The sequence below is a fragment of the Seriola dumerili genome, unplaced genomic scaffold, assembly GCF_002260705.1.
Source record: "Seriola dumerili isolate Sdu_G_001 unplaced genomic scaffold, Sdu_1.0 BDQW01000538.1, whole genome shotgun sequence".
Classification (NCBI taxonomy): Eukaryota; Metazoa; Chordata; class Actinopteri; order Carangiformes; family Carangidae; genus Seriola; species Seriola dumerili.
In genome coordinates this window covers 1538700-1565030 of record NW_019174793.1, presented here as the reverse complement: position 1 = coordinate 1565030, position 26331 = coordinate 1538700, and the positions used below count along the sequence as shown (strand labels likewise).

At 40.9% G+C, this 26331-nt stretch overlaps 1 protein-coding gene across 2 annotated transcripts; it reads right to left on the bottom strand.

The window, feature by feature from the left end:
* Positions 1 to 114: 114 nt before the first annotated feature.
* Positions 115 to 26226, bottom strand: LOC111235834 (complement C3-like). 2 transcript variants are annotated; one of them, XM_022764398.1, is made up of 44 exons: positions 26131 to 26226; positions 26028 to 26045; positions 25873 to 25908; positions 25362 to 25400; positions 24862 to 25051; positions 24176 to 24341; positions 23430 to 23500; positions 23099 to 23190; positions 22112 to 22194; positions 21884 to 21971; positions 21519 to 21621; positions 20034 to 20151; positions 19075 to 19190; positions 18809 to 18952; positions 16816 to 17031; positions 16514 to 16714; positions 15925 to 16080; positions 15517 to 15646; positions 14756 to 14824; positions 13432 to 13716; positions 12594 to 12891; positions 11445 to 11530; positions 10583 to 10722; positions 9319 to 9528; positions 8950 to 9010; positions 8610 to 8693; positions 8320 to 8523; positions 7673 to 7748; positions 7138 to 7297; positions 6834 to 6947; positions 6538 to 6694; positions 6175 to 6338; positions 5325 to 5477; positions 5165 to 5224; positions 4909 to 4999; positions 4324 to 4375; positions 4006 to 4090; positions 3635 to 3724; positions 2943 to 3048; positions 2685 to 2774; positions 2507 to 2590; positions 1950 to 2030; positions 1279 to 1426; positions 115 to 888 (listed from the first exon to the last, which is right to left on the bottom strand). In XM_022764398.1, exons 1-44 carry the CDS (start codon positions 26208 to 26210, stop codon positions 744 to 746), a joined length of 5340 nt encoding a protein of 1779 aa, XP_022620119.1. In that variant the 5' UTR covers positions 26211 to 26226; the 3' UTR covers positions 115 to 743. The 2 variants fall into 2 exon arrangements, with proteins under 2 accessions (XP_022620119.1, XP_022620120.1); XM_022764399.1 differs by lacking the exon at positions 25873 to 25908.
* Positions 26227 to 26331: the final 105 nt, after the last annotated feature.

Genomic DNA, 26331 nt, shown 5'->3' with positions numbered 1-26331 from the left:
TTGTTTAAGCGGGTAACTGCTGATTAAACATATTTCCTTCATTAGGACCAGTCTGAATATAAAGAGCTGATACAAACAAAACATTTTTAACACAAATTTAGATTCACAAACGTAAACAGAACATAAGAGTTCAGTTTATCTTCAGTCAGCACAGGTTAACTCTGAACAACCTGTAAATGATTTATTACAATTTTCAGAAGCCTATTTAATATAGTATTACAGACACGTCAAATTAAACTCCCTCTAGGTCATTTTAAGTATGTTTTAACATTTCAAACCAACAACAGAGTGACATGAATAGCTATTTGTATTTACTGCATGTTTCAAACTGACGTATTTTTACCTTTGACCTTTTAGACTTTATTGTAAACCTGTACATTTGTAAAGATGAGTAGAACCTATGTATCGTTGGATTGGTGAAGATGGTGTCTGTATTTACCACATCCTTTTCTCAACAGTAGGTTTCATGTCAGACAGAAAGCATGTGTGACAGATTTATTATTAGCCGTTTTATAAAAGCTACAATAACCTTGAGTTGACTGGTTTTAGTAGTTTGTTGCTGCCAGTCGTGTTTCGAAAAACTGGACTATATCTGTCACTATTAGCGGCTACACTTTCAGTTCTCTGTTCCACAGTGAAAACACAGCTGAATAAAATGCTCTTGGCATAGAGACTGGGTTAAAAATGAGCTTTAAATCTTTGGGTCCACACGAGGACGGCGTGCAGTTGCCGCTAGGACGCCTCTACAGCCTGCAGCCCTCGACAAACAGTTGATTAACAGCAGCTTCCAGGCTTGTGCATTTAGCTTGCAGGCTGGGATTGCTGGAGCACTCTGCAGCCAAAGGCCAGCGCTCCACCCAGGTGTCCTTTCCTAACATGTAGATGAAGCTGAGAGAGAGCAAAGAGAGACAGAGATAGTTATATTTAGACTTTACAGTTTAGGAGATAACAGTCCTGTTTAATCTTGTGATTGTTGACCCGCTGTCCGCTTTATTAGGAACACCTAAACAATCTGATGCAGTCCAGTACAACTGCTCTGCCACGTTTCCTGTAAAATGGCAAGTTTGTGTAAAACCAACTATGTTTATTACTGAGGTTGTAGCTAGTGATGGTGTAAAGCAACACCACTGCAAACTACAACCTACTACATAGTTAAATTAACACCTTTCTGACAGTGTCAATCAAAACTGAACTGTTGTACTAGATTGCATTAGTAGTGTATTTAATGAAGTTTTTTGGGGGTTTTTTTTGTTTGTTTTTTTTTTTTTGCTTCGTTACCCGTTTATTTCACTGTCAATCTTCCACTTGTCGTCTCTGGGGCCGATGATGAGGTAGTGGGTGTCCTCCTTCAGGCTGATCCCCTCTCTGCATCCTCCATGTGACATGAAAAGCCTCGTCTGGCCGACTTCCACTGCAGCCTCCACACCTGGAGGGGAGGCACAAACAGACATGCGATATGGAATCATTTACATCTGAATTATGTTGCATAAATAAACATTTAAGCATGAAATAACGACACTAGTCTGGATATGTGGTCTCCCATGACTGTATTAATGTTGTTACAAGACTTTGTCTCCCTGACAGGATGGAAATTATAGATTCAGATTAAAATATAATATCAGATTAGCTTCATACAAAATTATTGAGATCATTTCAGTTTCCAAAATTGTTTGCTATGAACATTGACACTGTGCAAGCGACTGACGAGCCGGTGCAGCATCAAGAATAAAATGGTTCAAAGAAAGATGGCAGTGAAAGCAGCAACTACTCAAAACCAAAATAGAATTGTTGTTTTTCCTTGGCCATCGCTGACAGGCTTGAGTTAACAAGTCAGTGGAGTGTGTCTGTAGTGGCAGCAGTGTGTGTGTGGGGGGTGGGGGTGTGAGTGAGTGTGTGAGTGTGTGTGTGTGTGTGAGTGTGTGTGTGTGAGAGAGATAGCACTGACTCACCCAGCTTGATAACTTGTGTGATCTCCACCTTGTACGTGTCGTAGAAAGTCTGGTTGACACTCAGCACCTTCACCTGGAAAACTGAAGCATAACAATAATAAAGGTGTAATGTTTTGTCCTGTTCGTGATGAGGCCTTACAGATGTTTACAGATGTTCATGGACCAGGGAGGATGAATCCTAATGTTTTTTTTGACGTGCCAGTGGGAGCATTTGTCACATATATACAAGAAATATCACATTACTGAGTGTTTCCATAGTCTAATCGTCAAGAAATATTCTTATTATTAATCTTAACACTGGATAAATCTCATGTTATTTATACTACTGAGATCAATCAAAACAACAAAGTGGTGATACAAAGAAACATTAGCTGTTTACAAAGAACCACTGATGCTCTGCAGAGCTCACTTCATGCAGAACGGTGTTTTTTTTACCTTCAGTTTAATCTGTAACAGGATGTAGGGGGAGTTTTAACAACTCTTCCTGGAAAAATGTGAAAGCATTTGACTTTGTGTGTGTGTGTGTGTGTGTGTGAGAGAGAGACAGTGTATCTTACCATGGTGTAAGCTCTTGCAGGCAAACGTCTCTCTCTCTTTGTTGGGGTAACTTTCACTGTCGGGTTTGGGGATGCAGCAGTCACCTGGAGATTGTGAGAGAGAAAAAAAAAAGTAAACTGAAAATAACACGCACACACACCCACGAATGCGCTGTTGAAGGCACACGCACGCCCTCACCCTGTGTGCAGCGGCAGACATTGTCTCTGCAGATCCGACTGAGCTCCTCTTTGTCCTCTTTGGGAGTGTAGGTTCGACTGCAGCGGTGATCTGACAAACCACGAGACACCACAATATTTAAAGTTGCAGTATTGTTTTTTAACTTTCAAATAAGCAGGACACATTCTGAATTATCAGTCTGCATGGTTAGGGCTAAATCTGAACACTTGTGAATATCTGAATAAAGGATTCTGTGACGAGCAGCGTCTGTTCTCCGACCTGGGTTGTAATATTCGTAGACGGTAACCGAGGACGGCTGGAGGAGGCCGACTTTAAAGTTCTGCTCAAGCCTGAAGATCAGGATATCTGGCTCTTTGTGTGACACCTGAGGAGATGAGCAGAGACGATACAGCCAGTGGGAACATTTATTAAACAAGCTTGAGGTGTGTAATGGTGCGTTCAATTTAAACTGGGAAATCAGAAGTTCCAAGTCTGAAATTTCAACTGGGGACGCCCCCTGAAGTCGGATATTTGATTCGGAAAGCCGGAAGAACCTCGCCAACCCTGACCTCGAAATCCAAGATGGCTTCTCTGTGCATCAACTGAAGTGAAAGCTGTAGTAATTTACTGTTTATTAGTGCTCATTAAGTCAGTCGTACACAGGTGGACATGTCGCCATGGTGTTTCTATGCACAAAATACCACCTAGTGATTTGTTATCAACTAGTATTGCTAAAAATAACGAGCTTCATTCCCAGCTACGACATCCGACGTAAATGGAAGTACGAGGTCCTCGTTATCCGTGTAACAGTGTTAGTCAGTGGAACCTCCTCGAATCTGGGACTATTGCAACAACAGATTTTACTCAGTAAAGTTATCCAGATGACTCAGTAAACCTGCTCTTTGGAAAAGGAGCGTAAACAAAGACAAGACTTGAAATGAAGCAGCAAGTCACCGCCACGCTGTAGTTACCTTGAACAGGTGGATGATCAGGGAGCCTCTGTCACTCAGGTTATCAACAATCTGGAAGTTTTTGATGTAATGGTCCACTGAGTTGGACAACTGGACACACACACACACACACACACACACACACACACACACACACACACACACACACATATATATATATACAGAATAAGTTAGCAACACTTGCCTACCACAAATATATCTTATGGATCAATGCTTCAAATATGTGAAATCAGGGACCTTTAAACAACAACATTAGCAGTAAATAAATCGTTCTCTTGTGGCTTTAACTCTTGAAAATCATTTTCTTTGGTGATTTACAGTGAATAAGAATAATCTTTATCCTTCTGAGTTTTCAGATTTAGTTAGATTACCAGCTCCAGGTCCGAGTTCAGTGGGGTGAAGCCGGTAGGCAGGCTGATATCCAGGACCACCATCCTGACATTGGGTACTAAAGCTCTGTGGAAGAGAGAGAGAGAAAAGCCTGAGAAGACGCCAACAGTCTCCTATTGATCACTGGAACACTGATAAAGCAGCATATCAGCTTGACTCATACCATAGACTCAGAAAACTATCAGGCCGGTCACTGACGGGATTCGTCATCATTTAGTCGATTGAGCTAAAATGAAACTTATAATATTTTTCACCTGAGAACATTTTAGTCAAAAAGGTTTAACACACCTAACACTCACCTCACTTTGATGGTGATGTCGTAGGACTTCCCTACCTCTCCTGGAGGCTGAGCTGTTACGGGACAGAAACAAAGTATTATTTAATATGCAGAGGTTGGGTTTAACACCCTGTGGACGTCAATGTCTTTAATAGTATATTTTCTGTCGTGTGACTTTTATCCATTATTTTCATTTCATTACATTTATCTGCTCTGTGTTATTTTGTGCGTTTTCAGGTGCGATTGTTTTCCTCCTTTCTCTTGCGTGTTGTTTTTAACAGTGTTGTACAAAGTTATATTAGTCATGTTAAAGTATTGTATTTTTATTTCAGGTCGTTTCTTTAAAAACACTCATAGCAACACAAATATAGTTTACTTATTTTACTTTAAATTTCATTCTTTATGTGATGTTTTATGATGGTGACTTACACTATAAATATAAATTGTTTCCTGCTGCGTTATGATTACGCTGTTTGTTTTCAGATATATGGAGGAAATGGAAGAATTCAGGATATTTCTTTTCTTTGCTAAAATGCATTTCATCCACTTAAAAGAGACTTCAGTGAACCCAAGAAAACAGGAAACACATCTGACAACTTTAATTTACCGCTGGATTCTTGGATAGTGACGCTGAGCTCAAAGTGCTCGCAGGGCTTTTTCTCATCCACCTCATGCACTTGGTTGTAATAGGTCACGACCTTGGATTAAAGTTGAAATAACAAATAAAAACACTCTTTCAAAAACAAATGACATATTTCAACCATGCAGTTTGTAAGTATGTGAGGTCCTCTGTGAGTGATAAGAGTTCGTGATGACCTGACACCATGATACTAATCTCCATTTACAGAGTCATGTGATCGTACCTCCAGTATCCCCTGTCCGCTCCCTTGAGCCTGCACCTCCAGATCAGCATTAGCAGGTAACTACGCAACACAAGCAACTGTTAGTGACGTACATCTGAACCTTCTGCCTGATGATGCAGCTTCAATCACGACTGACTTTGCGTTTTTCCTAAGGCCTCACCCTTTCCGAGCGAAGAGCAAAGGCGGTGCTGGGGTTGAAATGGACGCGGATTTCCTTGCGTCCTGTCATCCTGATGTCCACATCCAGGTTGACGGAAGAGGGCGGTTTGTCGATCAGGTACTGTGACAGCGCCTGCAGCACCACCATGGTGGACTGGGAGAGGACGGAACAACAAACAAAGCCTTCAGGTTACATCCCTGTTCATCCAGAGTCGGATGAAACATGAACCGTTTGTGTGAAGTCTCGAGTAATGGCTAATCAGTGATTTGTGAGGTCACCGTGACCTTTGACCTTTGATCACCAAAGTCTAATCAGTTCATCTTTGTGTCCAAGTGAATGTTTTTACCAAATTTGAGGAAATTCCCTCAAGGCGTTACGGAGGTATTGCGTTCACGAGGCCAAAATCATGTTTTGTGAGGTCACCTTTGACCTTTGACCTTTGACCACTAAAATCTAGAAGTTCTGTCAAGGCGTGACTGAGTTATTGTGTCCACAACAATGAGATGGACGGATAACCTGAAAACAATATGCCTCCGGCTCTGACTGTCACCGGCGTAGAGCCAGGAAGTGATCAGCTGTGTTTCCACTGGTCACTGAGCAGCTCATGGCAATTTTGGATTTATATGATCAAGTAATTTGATTTTATAAAACTTAAATCAATGCAGAACTTTAAACTTTATTTACTTTAAACCTTTTTATCCCTCAGGGGAAAGTTTGTTTCGGCCTCATCTCAACAGTCTGAACGAACGTCTGCAGCATGAGGCGAAACCCGCTTATCAGATATGAAGCAGGTGAATAAACTGACAATGAGGAACTGTTGGATTCTCTACCAGACGCGCCCTGCTGGTACCTGGGTGGAGCCGTAGCCGCCGCCTCTTCTTCGCCGGCTGTTCAGCCACTGGAAGGGCGCCGCGGCTTCACGCATGTGTCCCAGCTTCACCAGAGCCAGCAGAGCGTAGCCGGTCGCCTCCAAGGTGAACAAGTTGTTTTGATGGTCGGGCCAGTGGCTGCCACCTGGAGGAGAGAAGGAAGTAAATGAGAAGAACAACATACTATCATTCATTCACCTCATCATTATCTGTTCTTTTTAGTAACTGGACCCCAGAAGGTTTTTCACAAAAGAAAAAGAAAACTACATGTAAGTAAAAATAAATGTGGACAGATTAAAGCAGTTAGTTGGTATGATACATATGAAACACGGGTCACATGATACCTGGAGCTGCTGCTTTGAGTAACGTCTGTGTCGGGTCGTAAGGTCGAGCGTCCCCCAGCAGAGCCAGCGCGTACGAGGCGATGGCCACCGTGTACGGTCTCCTCCCGGGCTTCAGCAGCGCTCTCTTCAGGTATTCTGCTGTCTTACTAACGACTTCCTGTAACCACAGATATTGTGAAAGGTAGTTTTAATATAACCACTGATTATACAACAAAACAAAATGTGATTTTACGGATTAAATGTCACTGTTTGACACATTTAATGCTGTTGTTTTTGTTTCTCTTCATATGAATTACCTCCACACTCACACCTGTACTGGTGCAGCGGATGGCTGCCTGCTTGGTCTCAGCGAGCGCTATGAGGACGAAGGCCGTCAGGGTCGTTACAGGGTCGTCGCCCCTGAGTCCGCCCTAGTGACACGCAGGGGAAAAAAGGTTTTTATTAAAATCTTGGAAAAGATTGATTAATTATTCTATTTCAACATTTTCCACATAAGAAGCCTTTCAAAAATAAACTTCCTTTAACAAAGAGTACATGAGTAATCAGCTTATACAGGGGCCTGTGTGTGTGTGTGTGTGTGTGTGTGTGTGTGTGTCTCACAGTCATGGTAGTGCTGTAAACTGGGTTTTCCTCTATGAAGTTTCCCAGGCCCCGGTGTTTGTTCTCCACCAGGTAGAGCAGAGGGTCACACACGTGCTGCTTCTCGATGCCGATGATGGAGTGAGCCATGGAGAACACCTTCACCACGTATGCTGTGATCCTGACATTCGGATTAGTCTACATTCAGTCACTTTTAAGCAGAGTATGGACACCTTTGCATTCTGACGACAGGCATTGCCTTTTTTTTTTTTTATTGCGTTTCTTCAGGATAACTTTGGAAAATCTGGCACAATAAGAAGGTTTTGATGTGGAAACCTGAGTGAAATTTTCACACCACGACAATATTAGACTGGTTCCTTCTTTGTATCTTCATGCACGTCTGTGTGAAAAACCCAATTAACTGGAAATCAGAAGTTAGTTTTTCTGCATCTTGGAAAAAGTAAGAAGGATTCTGATTGAAGACCTTTTAAAAAACAGAATCTTTTATGAGCATTAACACCTACAATGTAATTTTAGTGTGACTTTTTGACTGTACCATGTACTTGCACCTTCCCGCTTGTAGGGGGGGTAAGACCCGTCGGCCTTTCTGTATTCCAGCTGGTTCTCATAGCCTGAAAACACAAAACACCACATACTGTAAAAATGTAAAGATGGAGGTGAAGATGTTTTAACTTTAGGTCATACTGCTAACAAAGCTCCTAGCTAGCTGTCCATCTGTCCACCAAGTCTGCAACTCATCCAACTATCCATCTCTTCATCCATCCACCCAACTAGCCATCCATCCATCCATCTATCCAATCAGCCATTTACCTACCTGTCAGTTAATCCATCCATCCAACCACCTGTTCATCCGTCCACCCAACTTACCATTCATCCATCCATCAATGTATCCAACTAAGCATTTACCCATCTTGCTATCCATTCATCCAATATCCACCTGTTCATCCATCCAACTATCCATTTACAAATCTCTCTATCAATCCATCCATCAAATGGCTATTTGGATAAATGAATGAATGGATATCAATCCATCCATGTATCCAATTACCCATTAATCATCCACCCATTCTACATACAGCAGTTCATCCACTCTTTAATAGTATCCTCTCAGTTCATCAACTGTCCTCTTTTATTTTGTTGTAGATATCTGTCTGCCTCATCCATATGTTCCCGCTCTCTCACCTCTCTTGATGTATCCGATAGCCTCAGCCTTGCGCTGCACCCCAACACTCTCCCAGCCGTTGGTTCGCTGCAGGTAGAGGGTGGCGATGAGCGGCAGAGTGATTCTGGCCAAGTTCTGCTCCACGCAGCCACCGGGCATCTTGAGAAGAGACGCCAGAGAGTCCTGATTGATGGAGTTATCGATGCTGTCTGCCAACAGGTTGCCTGGGGAGAGGGGGGGTAGAGTAAAGAATTGGTCTGTTCTCTGAGGTTTATTCTTAATCCTCATCACCACTCTGCAAGTGACTGACCTCGGACATTGACGTACGTCTCTGGAACAGAGTTTGGCACAACTGACTCCAGTTCCGTCCTGGCAACACGAACTATCTGCGTACCTGAAATGGACGGAAACGGAGCCGTTTAGTAAGACTTCATGACGACCTAACCCAAACCTGAAGAGGATCCACTCCTGAGACGAAAATAAAATATATACAGTTACTTGTACAAGCCCGACAGCAAATGAACCTAAGCTTTAAAAGTCCTGAGTTCAGAAAAAGTGGTGTTTACCAATGTGCTGTCTCCAATTTGTTTAACGTTCAGTTAATAGGAGATAATGGGAAATCATGCGCCACAGCATCTCAATCTTCTTACCTCCTTGAGCAGACGGATTCAACACCGCACTGAAAACCTCAGTCTTCTGCACTCCTTCCTGCTGTTGGGGTTAAGAAAAGAGTTTATTCTAGTCTGTTATCTTTTAGTTACTTTCTTTATACAGACCATTCATCTGGCTTTAACCTTTAATTGCACTTTAGTTAATCTCTTCAGTTGACGATTGTCTATAAAGAAACTGTCCATAGAACCATAGAAGTGCAGCAGAAATAAAACTACTGTGACATTAAAGGAATTTCAACTTTTTAGCAGCTAACTCTGGCGTATGAAGGGGACAAACTTTACAGGCTACCAGTTACATCCCTCCCTGATTATACTATGACGACATTTTCATCATCAACTGTCACTCACCACCACCCGGAGAGATTTCTGCACCTGGTCTCCTCCCATCTCGTCGCCAGCGAGTACAATCACCTGCAGAGGAAGTTTCCCCACCACCAGCGGCATGATGGTGTAAGGCACCGCTACAGAAGAGCGGGCCGGTACCTCCACTTCCTGTGTGTGTTTGCCCCTAAAGGCGATGCTGCACATGTTTTCTGTCTTCTTCAGCACCACCCTCACCTGAGCCGAAACGAGTCACAACACAGTCAATCAATGTTCCAAGATTTTTTTCTTCTTCCATTCTTATCATTCTATTGCATTAAAGGTAAGCTATCTGTAAGTTGTGCTATTGCTACATAGCAAGCATTAGCGTTAACAGCTGTTACTTACCAGTCCTGCCAAGAGCTTCAGCCATCATTGCGTTTACAAGACAATGTTATTATACGCCCTCTGAGTAGCGCTACTTCTTCAGGGCAGACTGGGCGCTACAGTGACTCGGTATTGGAAAGTGACAAGACGGTCCGACTGAGCCGAGGCTACCTGGTTAGCATGCTAACTTCAGTAGAAGGAAATAAGTGATAGAAATAGAGTCAAGATAAGCTGTTGCTTTCCGCCTCTGGAGACAGCTGAAGCTTGACGCTGAACCTGCAACGTTTCTTCTAGACTAGTATATAACAGCTGCTAATGCTAACGTTGGCTATGTAGCATTAGCAAAACTTACAAATAGCTCCTTTCAGCCGAGTTGTAATCGAGTGGAGAGAGATTAGAGGTGGGCTTTTATTGTTTGACTTTCCTTCTAACGCCATCCAACAGATTGACATTTTTTTTTGCATTTAGTGAAATGCTATGTTATTTGGTACAGATATCCATGGTGCTCAAAGGACAACGACTTATTTGATCCCCTTTCTTTTCCTCTAGGTGCCACCAGGGGGCTGATATTTGTGGTTTTCAATTCAATTTTCTTTGATATGTTATCTGAAGGCACTTTACAGGTAGAGGTCACGACTTCACAATATTATAGAGAGAAAGTTTTGAGTGAAAATGTCTGGCAACTATCAGCCTTCATGTTCCCCTGATTATGAATCATAATAACTTTGGTGAACCCTTAACTTTACAATTAGCACAAATTTCAACTTGTCCAGTACTTTGGTTTATGACTAAATACCAGCAAATCTAATGACATTCACATTGGCCTCAGCTGCACTAAAATGGTGATCATGGTAAACAATCTGTATTTATTGAACGTCCCTGACTGAAGTGGCTGTGCCGTGTAGCTTTATGGTGATTCTCTTACGTGCAAATCGGTGGAGTCGTAGTTATGGATCACAGCTTTGATCTCGATCTGTTCCAGCCTCGCCACTGAATGTGGCAGCCTCAGGTCCACGAAGAACTTCTTCCATGCTCTGACGTTGTAAGGCTCGGCCACACAGAAACCTGCGGACATTGAAAAAGCAAATCAGCCAGGGGGGTTATTTGCACATTTGTGAATGTGCATAAGTGTTTGTAGTATTTCTATTAGCCGTTAAATTTAGATTTGAACCTTCAGATTTTGCACATATTTGCAAAGTGAAAACAATTTTTTTCTTTCTTTCTTTCTTTCTTTCTTCAAAAGTCTTTGCTTTTTCAGTATATCATCACATTTAGAATTAGGTTTTCTTTTACTCTTTAAGCAATGCAATTAATTTGGACATCTCCTGTAGAGCTTATTGATTGAGTAATGGAAAGTCAACAAGCTAATGGGGCCAACAGATTCAAGATGATTCTACCATCTACATCATCTACAGAATCCGCTCTTAATTGAAGTCCTACAGTTTGTAAAATGATTTTTGACAAATAGTTCAATCAATTTCAAGTCTATTTTGTTTTGAATCAACTGTTTTTGGTGCCAGCACCGACTGTAACTGGAAAGAAAATACCAAAACCAATGCCAGAACAAAATATCGGCAACAAAAAAAATGAAATTTAGCTTGAATTATTTCAGTATAAAAGTAACATTGCAAATAAATATTCAACATGTAGTAGTGAGGGTTACTGTTAGAAATTATATACAGTATGTTATATGTGAAAGTAAAACATCTCAAACTCAAAAGTATTTTTATTCCAGTTCAAGTTTTCATAAAATTAGACCCTCCTCCTCCTCCTCCTCCTCCTCCTACCTGTATCAGGTGATCCACTAATGCCCAGAAATCCCCACTCTGTGATGCTGTCAGGTAAAGTGACGGGCACGTTCTTAGACGCCAACCTGTTGATCAGATTTACGTCTCTGTTATCGCCAGCAAAGAGATCCAAGAGCAAAACCACAGACCCTGTTCAATAAATGCCTCATGAAAGTCTCTGTAGCACAGCTGTATAAGTAATGATTTACAGGATGATAGAACTCAAATGAAAACACAAAAAGGGCTTAATTGGACCTAATGGATTTTGTAATGTTTCAACACACAACCTGTAAAACATTAACTTGGTGTTAAACAATGACAGCGGCTGTGGTGTTTAGGTTGACGGATACATTTCACAATCAACACACACAGATACACATACACGTGGATGTAAAGAGCAAAGCAACACAAATTGGTTTTGTATCTGTTCAATACAGTTAAACAGAGTCAGCATTGTTGATTCTGAGCTGTTTATTCAGTCGTTACGTCACTGACCAAACACAACATGACACAACCCGGGGGGGGGGGTTTCAAATTTACACTAACAGGAATGGGTGCTAAAGTTTTTATTTTAACTTGCATGGGCTGTGATGTTTTTATTTTTATATACATTTTGTATACAAAACTTAAGAAGTTGGAGCCTTTAGAGAATTTCCAGTCATTAATTGATTGAAGCAGCAGTGGAATCATAAATGCTTCCACTGCTGAGAGAGGAAATCTTTATTGGTGTAAAGGATGGGGTTGGTGCAGTGGGGCTGTTTTTAAAAATCTATGAGTCGATAACAAAACACGAGATGACACATTGAACCTCTGCATCAATTGTAGGGAACAACTTGTTTACGGTCCACATGTTCCTGTGGAGATGAATCAGACAAACTGCGTCACATAGTTTCAGACAAAGTCATAATTTCTTATTTTAAGATAATTCATTCTTACTTTTTCTAATCCATGTCAAGCTGCATTTTTATGACTGCTTACTTCCTTGTTTACCTTTTTTTTCATGCTGATTCCCACCACATCTGCTCTTGGAGCAACCTAACTGCTGCACAAGGATTCATATAAATAAAAATCTAAAGACTTAGAGGATTTATTAAATCAATCAGACTTTTCTGCCTCTGATAGAAACTTCTCCTCTAATCTTTCACTCACCCATCTTCGCCCGCCTCGCTGGGCAGTCTAACATCCGTCCACAGCCATGACTCGAAGAACTTGTGACGCAGATACAGGTCATCCTCATTCTGGTACTTCCAGTCTTTCTCCGGCTCTTCCTCTGGCTCTTCCTCCATCCCTGGTTCCGGCATCATGCTTGCAGTAAAGAGCCTTTCCAGTTCAGGTTCTGGTGGTCCTGGTGGTCCAGGCAGTCCAGCCATGCCAAAGTGTCTACGCCGTGTAGGCCATCCAGGCAGTCCAGGCGACATAGGTAATACGCGTGCATATGAAGTAAAATCTATGTGAACACATTCATATATGATTAGCAAGTTTTTAATACCAAGTTTACAACTAACAAAATAACTTAAACTAGATGTGAAAAACATTTTTAACTGAAATAAGAGTAAAATCGAGGAAGCAGAATTACACATATTTTGCACATAAAGCTGCATCTTGTGTCGACATGTTTGTGCCTGTGTTTACATTTTATGTTCTGTTGTTGTTCTTGTTGCTGCTGCGTAAGTGAACACATTGTTGAGATCCCAAGTCAAGTTTCCCAAATTACAAACAAAGTAAATACAAACTAAACTGAACTAAACTAGAAACCTGCTTTAAAAGGTATGGCAGAGTATTAGGGCCACATTGAGGGGAAAAAACGAAATCAGAAATTTTGAGAATAAAGTAATATTATGATAAATAAATAATATTAAAAATGGGAGCATAATTAAGACTAAACCAACATGGCAAACATTATACCACTAAATTCCAAAGCAATTTGTCAGTCGTGTTTTAAGTTTTAAGTTAAGTCTTTTGAGCTGATAAGGTTGAGGTACAGTACCATGGAACGGATTAACCCCTCCTGGGCCGATTTCCACTGCTCTAAGATAAACGAAGGATGGAGAGCTGGTGGTGGGGGCAGTTGTGGTTGTGGGTGGCGGGGTGGTGGGCCTTGTGGTGTCAAACACCTCGCCCCTGTAAGTGGCGCAGCAGTAGCGGAAAGCCCGGATGCACTCCCAGCCCTCAGTGATGTAGAGGGAGCGGCGCGTGCAGGAGTACGGCATGCGGATGTCCCTGAGGCCGTCCTTACAGCAGCGGTGCTGCAGCCCCTGTTTGTAGTGACTCTCTGGAGACAGAAGAAAGTAATCAGTATTGATAATGAAAGAATCAATCGTTTCTTCTCAACAATTACTGAAATTACTGTGTAATGTAAAATGGGTTGCTGGGAGTGATGGACCCTCAGAAGACGATCACTAAACCAAATGTTTTTTGCCATTTAGCCTTTTTTCAAAGTAATTTATTATTATTATTATTATTATTATTATTATTAACAATGAATCGGAGTTCATAATTACTGCATGATTCAGTCTCAGCACTCTTAGTGACCATGTTTCCACTAAAACAAGAATTTAAAGCCCACTGTACACTACCTGCCGAGCACAAAACACACAAAGTTAGTGACTAGCAGGTGAAGAAAGTGGAAAAGCTAGCAGCTAAAGAGTTGACCTGGCCTGAAACATGACTCCAAATGAATGCTACTGTTGCTGGCTGACTGCTAAATGTGTAAAAAGGCGACTTTCTGATTAGATGTTAACCATAATAGTGGCACAGATCCTGCCAGCCTTTATGACACAGGCTGCTGCTATCCTCTAATAGTTAGCAAATTCACTTCACACAGTTAACAGGATATACTAACAATTGTCTATTGTACCAGACTGAATTATCAAACTTCAAAGCTAATGACCAGACCAAGCAGCAAACTCCAGGGCTGACCACTATAATAGACTCCCCCGTTGAAAATGTCCAACTTTACAGCAGAAATAAACATGGTCTCTAGAGCTAATTTCTATTTATCGAACTCACCTGTTTACATTTTATTAAGGCTTAACGTTACAAGTAATTGAGGTTGTGGCCGCTTTGAGTGACAGGTGGGTGAGCGTATGCTTGCCACTGACCTGCATGCACCAAAGTCTCAGCTCGACACACGCCCCGACTCTTTGCCCATTTCCAAGAGTTAGGGGCGGAGTCAGGCGCTGCCAAGATGGCGACAGTGGAGCAGCTCACTCGGAGCTCCAAAAAAGCTACGTCCATTTTTATTTACAGTCCATGGTTCAGACTGAGACGTTCAAACCTTTATGAGTCTTTATGACGAGGAGGACACTCACCCAGCTGGGCTTTACGCTGCAACAGCTCAGCAGAGCGCCTCCTTCTGGCACTGCCTGGACACTGCAGGGCTGCGGAGAGGAGAAAATCTTGGTGTAAATAAATGTATTTTTATAGGCATATAATCAAGACACTGAATACAGTCACAGGATAATTACAATCAGCAGTGATTGAAATTAGCAATTGGCGAATATTGGTGTTATATAAACCTTCAATATGAGCTACTGTATACTGTTATTGTTCGCCACAGAGGCTTTGGGTTTTGCACTCCTCATTATAAAATGTAAAAATAAAAATGTCGGCTCGGTGCAAGAAACGACTTGTCAGAAAGTAAAACACCTGTGACAACTTGTGATTCTGCACCAGCTTAACACATAACACTGTAACACACACTATCACTGTATATATATATATATATATATATATATATAGTGAGAGAGAGAGAGAGAGAGAGTGAGAGATAGGGGGTAGGTACATTGTCTGTTTTGAGTTTTGACCCCGACACTAGAGGAGAAGAGCAGTCCTGCATCTGTGAACACCCCCATGGCGTCTTTCCCTCCCCCGTGGGTGCAGCCAATGTCTCCCTCCTCTACCACGTTCCACATCTAAGAAAAGGGGGAACAAGGAGACATGAGTTGTTTTNGTGTGTCTGCACCAGCTTAACACATAACACTGTCACACACTCTCTGTCTATATATATATATATATATATATATATAGTGAGAGAGAGAGAGAGAGAGAGTGAGAGATAGGGGGTAGGTACATTGTCTGTTTTGAGTTTTGACCCCGACACTAGAGGAGAAGAGCAGTCCTGCATCTGTGAACACCCCCATGGCGTCTTTCCCTCCCCCGTGGGTGCAGCCAATGTCTCCCTCCTCTACCACGTTCCACATCTAAGAAAAGGGGGAACAAGGAGACATGAGTTGTTTTGTGCTTTTGAGTTTCAGTGTAGCTCTTTATAAAAACAGAACAACGAACACATCATTTTCGATAACTCCTGGTTATGGGACGCATATTTGCAACCCCAATCCTATGTCATTGTGTCATTATAAATATGCAGAATTAATAGATAATAACATTTATAATGAAATCATAAAGCAGATTCTTATTGTGCTGGATATTCTAACATACTCTCACCCTCAAAAACAGATGCACACACAAACACACACACCTTATTCTGTGTGAGTCTGTCCTTCTTGAGCAGATAGAGAGCGTTGTCCACAGCCACCAGGCTGACCTTTGCCCCTGGGTCACCTCTGACCCGAAAACTAAATCTCTCCCGAGGTGCGTAGTCTCGGGGCCTGTCCTCCACTGGCCCGACTTTCAGCTACAAGACAGGGAGAATACAAAAGCATCGACACAATAATGAACACAAGGCTGAAGAGACAAACACACAACAAAAGGAGAAACAGAACTAATGCTAAATTGGTTCATAAAGGTTCAGAGTCTAATTTCAGACCAGATCTTTTTTGTTTGACTGAGAACAAGATGATATTTTTCTTTCTGTTAACAAATCACACAAAAGAACCAACAATATTGTTGTCTGTCTCTAAATACATTATGACTACCCTACTCTGGCTACTGGTTCCTGCCCCAGACTTTTATCTTTTTAATTTTATTATCTCAGTGATTTTCTAAAAGAGCCAAACACTCTAGGTTTTAGTGAATTTTTCTCACATGAGACTAAATAATGCATTTATTTTTGGGACTATTTTTGGATTAGTGTGTGAACATGCATAACAATGCCCAAAATAACTCACCCCTCCCGCACAGGAATCCGTCACGTCCACCCAGATGGAGTCGGACACCACCTCTCCACGCCCTACCCAGGGGATGCTGTAATACGCCACGACACGGAATGATGGCATCATCTCCGGGGTGACCGTCAACGTGACGCTGGTGACCTCGTGACCGGTCACATCCACGCGCTTAGCGATGACGATTTCGCCCTTACTGATGACCTGAGAGAGGGAGGAGAAAGTGATGATTTTTTTCATTTTTTATTCCCATGTGCGCTTGAAATGTTCTGCAGCGGAGATGTGAGGGTGTGTTCCCGTCTCACCAGGTAGCTGATATGTTTGATAAAGTCTCTGTGTGTCTGGTCTGCAGCTCTGATGGTCAGCGTCAGGGATATTGTGTCTCCTACAGACACTCTGTTTTCCCCTGAGGAGATGTACAGGTAGTTACTCCGTTCATTGTTAAAGCTCATGTACGGCCGAACAGTGATCTGTTGTCTGGCCTGCTGATCTGGTCTCAGGTGGACCTGTGCTGTCTCAACCTGGGGGAAGACACAATTGACAGTTTTGTCTTCATAAACCCAAAGATGCCTGTCCTGTTGTCACAATTAGCAGTGTTCAATTTGTACATGCTTCCACTTGGGTCCGTAATACAGCAATACAATATGTCCTATCAATCAATATGCAGATGACACACAGTTATACATATCTGTTTCTGCCGATAACCTTAACCCAGTGAATGATCTGTAGGTCCTCAGGCTTTGAGGTATGAGATTCAACTCTGTTACCTCCTCTGTCTGATAAACCATGTGAGCATGTCAGAAACTTGGGTGTGGTGTTTTGGATGCCGATCTCAACTTCCAAAAGCACATCTCTAATATTTCTATGACTGACTTTTATGATCTTAGAATTACAGCAAAAGTTAGAAGTTTTTTTTTCTTTTTTTTTTTATTCTCAGTCAGACTCAGAAAAGTTAAATAAACTCCATCTTATTCAAAATGCAGCAGCCGGAATTTTTATCAAAAACCAAAATGTCAGAGCACATTACTCCTATTTTATCATCTCTTCACTGGCTCCCAGTAAAACAAAGAATTGATTTTAAAATACTTCTCATTGTTTTTAAACCTTTCAATGGTTTAGTTCCTTCCTATGTTTGTGACATGCTCACTAAATACACATCAAAGAAAACATATCTCTTTTTGCAAACTTTTAGTTACGTTTAAGTGTGTGGTGTGAGTTAGTATTATTATTGTTATTATTTCCCTTTTAGAATAATGATAATAATAATAATACTTTCCTATTCTGTATGTTTTTTTGCTCTGTTTTATTTATGTAATATTTTCTTATCTTATATGCTATTTTTATATTTTGTCATGTATGATGTATTATTGCTTTTAAAGCACACTTTTAGTGCTTTAGAGTTTATGCCTGCCATATGAAATGTTCTATATAAATAAAACTGGCTTGACTTGAGTAAATGAGGTCTTCTGACAGCGCTCAGGTTTCAGGCTTTTAAAACCGTCTTTGCATATTTAGATTAAAACAGTAATTTTTCTTACTGCGTTAAAAGAAATACAGCAAACATGGGCTGCAACAAAGGACTAATTTCATTATCAATTAATCTGCCAATTAGTTGCCGTTCAGTTTAAAACATTTCTGAAAATAGTGAAAAAAATTGTTTTTAGCTTTAGTTTTACAGTCAAACTGCAAATCATCACAAATTTATCAAAAAATATCAAACAGAATTTGTTCCTGAATAACTTCCGGTCAATCAACTAATCAACTAATCTATTCATTCTTTCAGCTCTACAGCAAAGCACTGCTCAAACCCATAGAGAAACGTAGTAGACTTAAAGTCGTAAATGTCTTTAAAATGATGCACACCAACAATTTGGTGTAGTGGTGCAGCCTTGAATATCATGCCATCTTAGGTTTGAATCTTTAACTCAATATAAGCGTCATAAAGCTTAAATATATTGTTACAACAACCATATATTTGTAAAAATGTTTTACAAATTACATATTTCAGGGAAAGTTTAAGCGTGAAATCATCTTTGTTTTAATCAGGGGAGTTTCTTTGTCAATTTTCAGAGGAATAATGAAGCATGAAAAACTGGCTGTGATGAGTTGATAATAAAAACTTAAAGGATCCCTGTCAGCAGGTCAGGCCTCTTCTTCAACGTCATGTTAAATAATGGTGAAATTTCAACCAACAGTGGAAACAGCAGAGCATTTAAAGTAAAAGTGATCACAACGTGCTCATCCAGCTGCAGGTGGGAAGAAGCTCAGTGAGTGAAAGCAGCATGCAGTCATACTAACAGTGATGGTTTGTGGGAGTTGTAGGTTGGGCATGTTGATGATGGCTGTGGTGGCGCCGGAGTGGATGATCAGTGGCGCCTCCAGCAAATTCACCTTGACCTTGACGTTATGAGCCGGGGAACCATCGTGGTGGCTCACCTGGATCTGGACAGGTTGTCGGGGGGAGAGTTTTTCACTCACAGTGATTGAGTTGAAGAGCACAAAAAAAAAACACAAAAAAACAAAGTACCCAGAGGGTCCAGTGAAACACAGACCACAGTTCTTACCGCTAAGTCAAACGGCAGGCCTGGCTTGAAGTAGTTTGGTGTGTCTTTGAACGATATGACATAAGGAGACTCCACAATTTTAATCCCGCTCTTTTCAGCTTCAACTAGGTCACTGCCTGTAGAGGAGAAACACCGAGGTCAAAGAAAAGTAAATAACCAATAACCTCAATCATTTCATAGACTGAAAGGTTCTCTCTGATATTTTGACTCTCTTATAATCTATAATAATTTATTTGAACTGATTTCTCACAGTTCCAGAAGGGAGATCGCAAGTTTTTTTTTTAATCTGTTGGGTAAAAATAAAGATTTTAATGTGTGTCACTGTTTGTACCAGTGTTTGGAAATATGGACAGAAAATGTGATAAGTTTTATAGGAGTTTTAATAATACGTTTTAATAACAATTCCTTGAGTTGTCAGAAAATGAACAGGACACAGTTTTGTTGGGGTTTTTCAGCAGCAACATGCCCCACATTTCCATTTCCCTGAGTTGTGACACGGGAAAGTCAAAGCTTTTGATGACTTCAGTTTATGCAGGAGGGTTAAAGAGCAAGTTGCTACACATCTGACCCACATACATTTCAAAGAGCGGAGCTGCACTGCAGATGATCGTCCATCGATCTGTCCAGTGTGGGCCACAACATAAACTTTGACAAAATTTACGACATTTTGCTCTTTTTAGGCTGTGCAAACAAACCACACTGAACAAACACCACACAAGCACGCACATCACAGATTTGTTCGAACTTCAGAGATGGTTTCAAAGATAATCTCACTCTTGTAGAGCAGTGTCACCCGTATCACGGCATTTTTGTGCTACATGTGCACAAATTTTCATAAAACACTTTGTTTTTGTGATTTTATTGATGAGAAATCACTGGTCAAATCCTCTTTTCACTACAGCCTCTATGTACAGTCACTTGAGCTATGCTTATCTGTGTTGTTTTTCCTGTGTGCTTACCTGTCTTGGTGAGCACGGAGGCCTTGACATACACAGAGTTACCCACCAAAGATCTAAAGTCTGTGGGGTAAGCTGTCCTGATCTCGTCCATGCTCAGCCTGACGACTCCTCCATCCAGCTATAGGGAAACAACAACACACAGAGTAATTCTACCAAACATCTGACAGAAATAAAAGCGATTTTACCACCGTTACAACTGAGGTAAAGGTGCTAGTTGTTCTTTCTGCCGCCGAATGTGGTTTCTTGGCAGAAGCATGTGGTGGTGATCGACACCTTGACATGAGCTTCAGCCATCGTTGCGTTTATAAGACAAGAGGTTATCATACGCCCTCTGAGCAGCGCTACATCTTCAGGGAAGACTAGAGGCTGCAGTGAGTCGCTATGGGAATGTGACGAGGTGGGCCAGGGCTAGCTGGTTAGCATGCTAACTTTAGTAGAAAAAAAATGTGATAGAGAGTTAACATTGGTGTTTCTTTCCACCTCTAGAGACAGCCATTGGTGAGTACGGGGATGAAGTTTGATGCTGAACACGCAACTTTTCATCTAGACTGGTAAGTAAACAGCTGTTAATGCTAACGTTAGCTATGTAGCAATAGCAAAAGTTACAGATATCTAATTTTAAGAAATATTAACTAATATTTATATTTCTAACTCAAGGTCCACTCACAAGCTTTTTTCTGGAGCTTTCATCCACGGAGGAAGACGATGTGAGATGTGGTTGACAGCTCTAGAAAAAGCTACTAAGTGAACACTGACATAGGATTTTTCTTCACAAACTATCTTTCACACACGATCTTCTTGACTAAAATTACTCTGTTCGAGAGCTCTACTCCCCAACACCTAATCCTTCTGATCTTTCAGCTCATTTGGTTCACCAGCTGCACGTGGACTCTATGGTTGAGTCCCATGGCTCTCACCATCTCACTATATAAAAATCAACAGGAACCAAGCTCAAACCCCAGTTTAGGCAACCTGTCCAGCACCAAGGAGACACTCTTCACTGCACTGCCTGCATTATTCTTTTTACAGACAGGGGAACACCACAGTAGCATTCGCTTGACACCAAACACGGAGAGAGGCTTAAAACCAATTGGGGCTGAACGATATGAAAAAATAAATAAAAAATCATACTGCGATTATTTTGGCAGATTTCAGTTGGAATGATTGTTTTAGCATTTTCTTTTCACTGAAAATTTTTTATGATGATGATGTGATTTTTGTTGGGACTTGTACCAAACAAACATGTTCCCGTTACATGTGGCACCACAACACTTAAGGTGCTAACAATGCATAACAATGTTGTGACACATTTTACTTTTATCAACAAGAAAAAAAAAAAAAAATGCAGCTCCTGCGATTTGGATATTGCACTTGGCCAAATTGGGATTTCGATTAATTGTAGTAATTAATTTTTAATTATGACATAGCTGACAGCCAGAATCAGTGAGAACAGCTGGTGAAATCTGGGATGGAGAAGTGACTTACATTTGACACCTGCTTCACCGATGGCAACCTCGTCATCACATTGTTCATCTTCACTCCAAACACCACGTAGGCCGTCCCCTGGACCGGCTGTCCGTACAGGTACCTGACACACAGTCGGTTAACGCAGGGATAAGGTCTAGGTTAAACTAAAGAGTACAGGATCCATAGGATTTAGGGGGGCACTGGCAAAGAAGCATATCGAAGAACCGCAAACAACCGCCGATATGAAGGACTATCGGCCCAACGTTTGCCTACAGTTGAAGTTTAATCAGCAGCAGTGTTGGTTAAGATGGTTAGACGTATAATACATTGCCGTAACATAACAAGTAAGTGTGTTTGCGTGTGAATGAGTGTGTAAGACCGACCTGGCCGTGATCTCTACGATCAGTTCACTGTCTTCCAGGTTGAGGAAGTTCTTCCTGGGGGTCAAGGTGACATTGAAGGCAGGAAGCACTGAAACCCACAGTTAGAGAGCCATTCCAAAACGTGATATTCACAGTTGAGAAAATGTGTTAAGATCAAAATAATTTCAAGTGTGACAACAAAGCTGCTACTGATGTTATTAGCAAAAGTAAAAAAAAAATTTCATGTACCATATTTCTTCACCTCAAACTTCGAGGTGAATGTGTTCTGCTGCCAGTGGTCAAACTTTGCAGTCAGCGTCCATGTTCCTTCACTGCATTCACAGTGTTAGAGAAAGTGCATAAAACAAAGGAAACAGAGACTTTAAATATGAATGAACCATGGTAAATTAACAGTGATACCTTGGAAAATTACCATAAAAGAGTGAAACCATTGTCAAGATCTATCTATAAATCCTGTTGTTTACCACCAAACAAACCGAGAAGAAAAGTTCGCTTAGCTCTGCTGCCGTGGACGAATCAAGTAGTTGATGTTTCCTGCTGCAACCTTCTGCTTTTTCAACCTTTCTTCCCGTCTGATAACTGACCTCCTTCACCAGTTTATTGAACTCTCTGACACTTTTCCTACGAACCATATCTGCGGCGTAACCAACGGAGGGAAAACCACCCTCACCAACTGTTGTGTGGTTCATCAGGATGACTTCTTCAAGTCATTACTGCTCTGGACATGGACGCCATGATGAGCACCATCACCAACACCCTGGATACTGAGATCGTTCCAAAGTCTGACCATAAGGAGAAGGAGACTCACATTTGTCATGTGGAGGGCTTCTTATCTAGCACCTATGGACCTTTAATCGAAGTGCTGAACCAACACTACTTGATTTCCATCCCATATAAGGACTGCAAAAAGAGGACGTGCTGGAGGTGGTATTTCAGTGATGGGAATTTAGCCACCCTAGTTTGCATTTACAGCAAATTACGCAAAGTAAACGGGGGGGAGGAGGGGGAGGCCTAAAATAAACATGTGTGACCTGCTAGTTACTGAGTTCAATTTCTAGATAATTTCTAGATAAATCTGGATGGAAATATTGACACGGTGAGTCAAAAAAACCAACCCTGCAATATCTTGAGGACTGCTGTCGGACTGTGCGTATATAAAAAGCATGGTAATGGCAGAAAAGAGGGTGAACGCACAGACAAACAAGATGATCTTACTTGACAAGCTCAGAGAGAGTAAATATGTCAGCAAAGACACCGTCATCAGCTCTGACCCTGGGCAGATGTTTAACCGCCAGATTGTCTGTATTCTGAAACACACACGAGAACAAATGAGCTGATAAAACCCATAAGTCAACAAGACGGAGGACACAACAAAGTCATTGCATTGTACCTCCAGAAAATCTATAAATCTCTTGTATTTCTTTTGCATTATGTTCATTCTTGTGCTCTCGTTAGAAATATCAATGTTCATAGTGAGATTATATTTACTGGGGCTGCAGCTAATGGTCATTTTCATCATCAGGTACGTCTTCAGAAGTTTGTTTACCTGGATATCTATTGTGATGGTGCTGTCAAAGGCCTTAAAGAAAGGAGTAGACACAAAGGCTCTGTAGCGAACTGGAGAGGGAGAGAGGGTAAAAATCAATCTCAACACTGTTCAGGCTCGTATCCCCGGGTTCCATCGTCATTCTTATTAATACCACTTATACTAGCACCGTTTCCCTGTGGCCACTACACTAGAAAGACAAAACGAAAAAAAAAACGTTTATTTTAAAATTCTGATTTGAATCTGTAAAGAATTTATCAAGTTGAGGGGGAAAAAATTTCAGACAATAAAGTCACAATATTACAAGAATAAAGTTGTAATTTCACAAGAGAAAAAAATGATAATATTATGAGAATAAAGTTGTAATTTTAGGTTCTGCTTTAAAATGAGGAACGTGGAGCTTCCTGTTAAGTTCTACTTTAGCATAGGAAACTGAGTCTTTTCTATTGTTGATGGTTGATGTAATATTCCTAAAAACTATATTTTTTCCTCTCGAAATTTTACATTTTTAACTTTCGTAATATTATGACATTTTTTTTGAATTATTATGATTTTTTTTCTTGTATTATTACAACATTTATTCTCTAAATTTCAGATTTTTTTCCTCATTGTGGCCGTAAAACTCAGTTTGAACCTACAATACTACCTGTGGTCTCTCATGCTCATGTGTTTATCTCCTATATCCTTTTGTGTCATTAATGCAACAAACATTTTCTTGAGTTTTCAGCAGCGTCCGCGGTCCTCACCTGTGTCTCCGGGGTTATAGACGGGTTTGTCTGTCTGGATGAAGATGTATCCAGAGTGAAAGGACACCATCAGTATCCTCTCCTCGACGTGGAAGCCCTCAAAGGTCACCTTCAGTATCACGAACTTGTTCTGTTCCTCATCACGATTCAAAAGATCCGAGGGAAGCTGGGATAAACAGCATCATAATTAGGACGAGGGCTGTCACGATATACTGTGATATTTAAAAAACTGACATATTGATATCGTGTTGATAATACACATATGATTATATTGTGATGGCAGACGTTGTGCATTGTGGATCATTTGTTGATCGGTTCATCTGGTTGCCTTTTCACTGAATACCCTTTAAGTGTAATTGTTCTTATGGTTTGCTTTTGTACAGTTACAGCTACAGACTCTCGCTCTCTCTTTGAGTCTAATTCATTTGCCAAAAAAGAGACAAAACAAACAATAAACAAAATTAAAGACAAATTAGACAGATTATTATAAATTCAATATTCAATATTATTAATTCAAAGGCATAAACCCTTTGTTTTTATATTATTGGAAGTACAGTATTTAAACAAAAATATGAAATGTTTTCTAATCAGAACGAGATATATATATATATACAGTAACGATGTTCCTTTGTTAAATCTTCTAGCGTCTACACCTTGTCCCTTCAGCTGCGACCCTGGTGAGTCACCTTTATGGCCTTGAGAGTGTTGAAGCCATTTCCCTCATTGAGTATGACCGAGTCCTGGAGAAGCAAGGTGTTCTTATTGAACTCCAGGATGAGGATGGAGACGGTGATGGGTGTGGTTAGACCGTCGACCTGCAGGTAAAGGTTCACCTCGGTGTCTGTCCTCAGCAGGTCTGGGGCCAGAAGGGTGAACCTGCAGGACGACGCGACATGAGGCAGGGGTAGTGGAGTATTACTACAGCTAGTATCACCACCGCAGCACGTGTTACTACTACTTCTATCCGCAGTACAATCACGTCTGCTCCTGCTACTACTGCTCCTGCATTATTACCACTAAAAACAAACAGCAACACTCAAATGTGTTAAATTGTGTTTTGAAAGATAATCATAGAGGTTAGAGAATATAAAGAGTGAAGCTTTAATCCATCCTTCATTATTTGCATGATGTGGTTTGACTGTTGTATTAATGGGTGTAAGAAAAGACATCTGATTAGCAAATGTACCTCGGTGCGTTGTTAATTGTGTCCTTTGGATCCAGTTTTCTGCAAATAAACAGTTCAAATGTGATTCATGACACAGCGCTGCAAACTAAAGATCAAACAAACAAATAACATGGTAATTCTTTAGTATGGTAATAAATGAAATTAAAACAAGGAGAAGGAAGTGATAATGCTGTGCGGTTAAAGATAATATACCCATTTAAAAAAGGAAAGAAGCAAGAATGTTTTTAGTAGTATTTAATCTGTTCTGTCACACTCGGTGTATCCCATCATTGATCCCACAGCAACAATAAAATCATTACTCAGGATTTTACTAGAGAAAATATATTTTCAGTTGAAATCTAAAAATCGAAGGAAAATTATAAAAGCAGCCACCATGAAGATCAGTCAAAACTTTTCGTCCGTCAAACCCTTTTAAAATGTTTGTTCAAGCAAAACTGAATTGATGCAGTGGTGAATTAAACACATTCAATCTGAAAGTTCTGTTAAGACGCCTGAAGCCTTGGTTACTTACTCACTGAGACCAAGGTATTTATCAAGTGATATAACTCTGGGGGCAGATTCAGAAATAATAACTTGTGTTAAAGACACGAAAGGTTGCAACTGCATAAATGATCTCTCTGCACACACACACACACACACACACACACTCATACACATCTTACATACCTGTCACGCCAGGACCCTCTGTAAAGAACACAGCTTCATTAGTAAACAAAAGTGAAGATATCAGATACAAACAAACAAAAGGAGGAGAAGTGACGCGGGTTACTTTTTCAAACCGCCAAACAGTCCGTTGGATTTGCAGAGAAGCAGGAGAAGTAAAATGTTGTGCAGCGTCCACTGACCCATGTTGACTCACCGGGAGACTGAGTGGACTGTGGCCACCGGAGATAGACGGTCAGCTACCGCATCCCAACCCCCACCCCTCCTCCTCCTCCTCCTCTCCTACCTCATCAGACACTGTGCAGTC

What these genes read in the sequence shown, in the direction of transcription:
- LOC111235834 (XM_022764398.1), bottom strand. Translation starts at nt 26,210, where the DNA reads ATGGGTCAGTGGACGCTGCACAACATTTTACTTCTCCTGCTTCTCTGC. An exon ending in TGATCATCCACCTGTTCAAG is followed by an intron (nt 3,049 to 3,634) that starts GTAACTACAGCG and finishes TCATCTCCTCAG; the next exon opens with GTGTCACACAAAGAGCCAGA. An exon ending in CACACAAGTTATCAAGCTGG is followed by an intron (nt 1,427 to 1,949) that starts GTGAGTCAGTGC and finishes CCTCCCCTCCAG; the next exon opens with GTGTGGAGGCTGCAGTGGAA.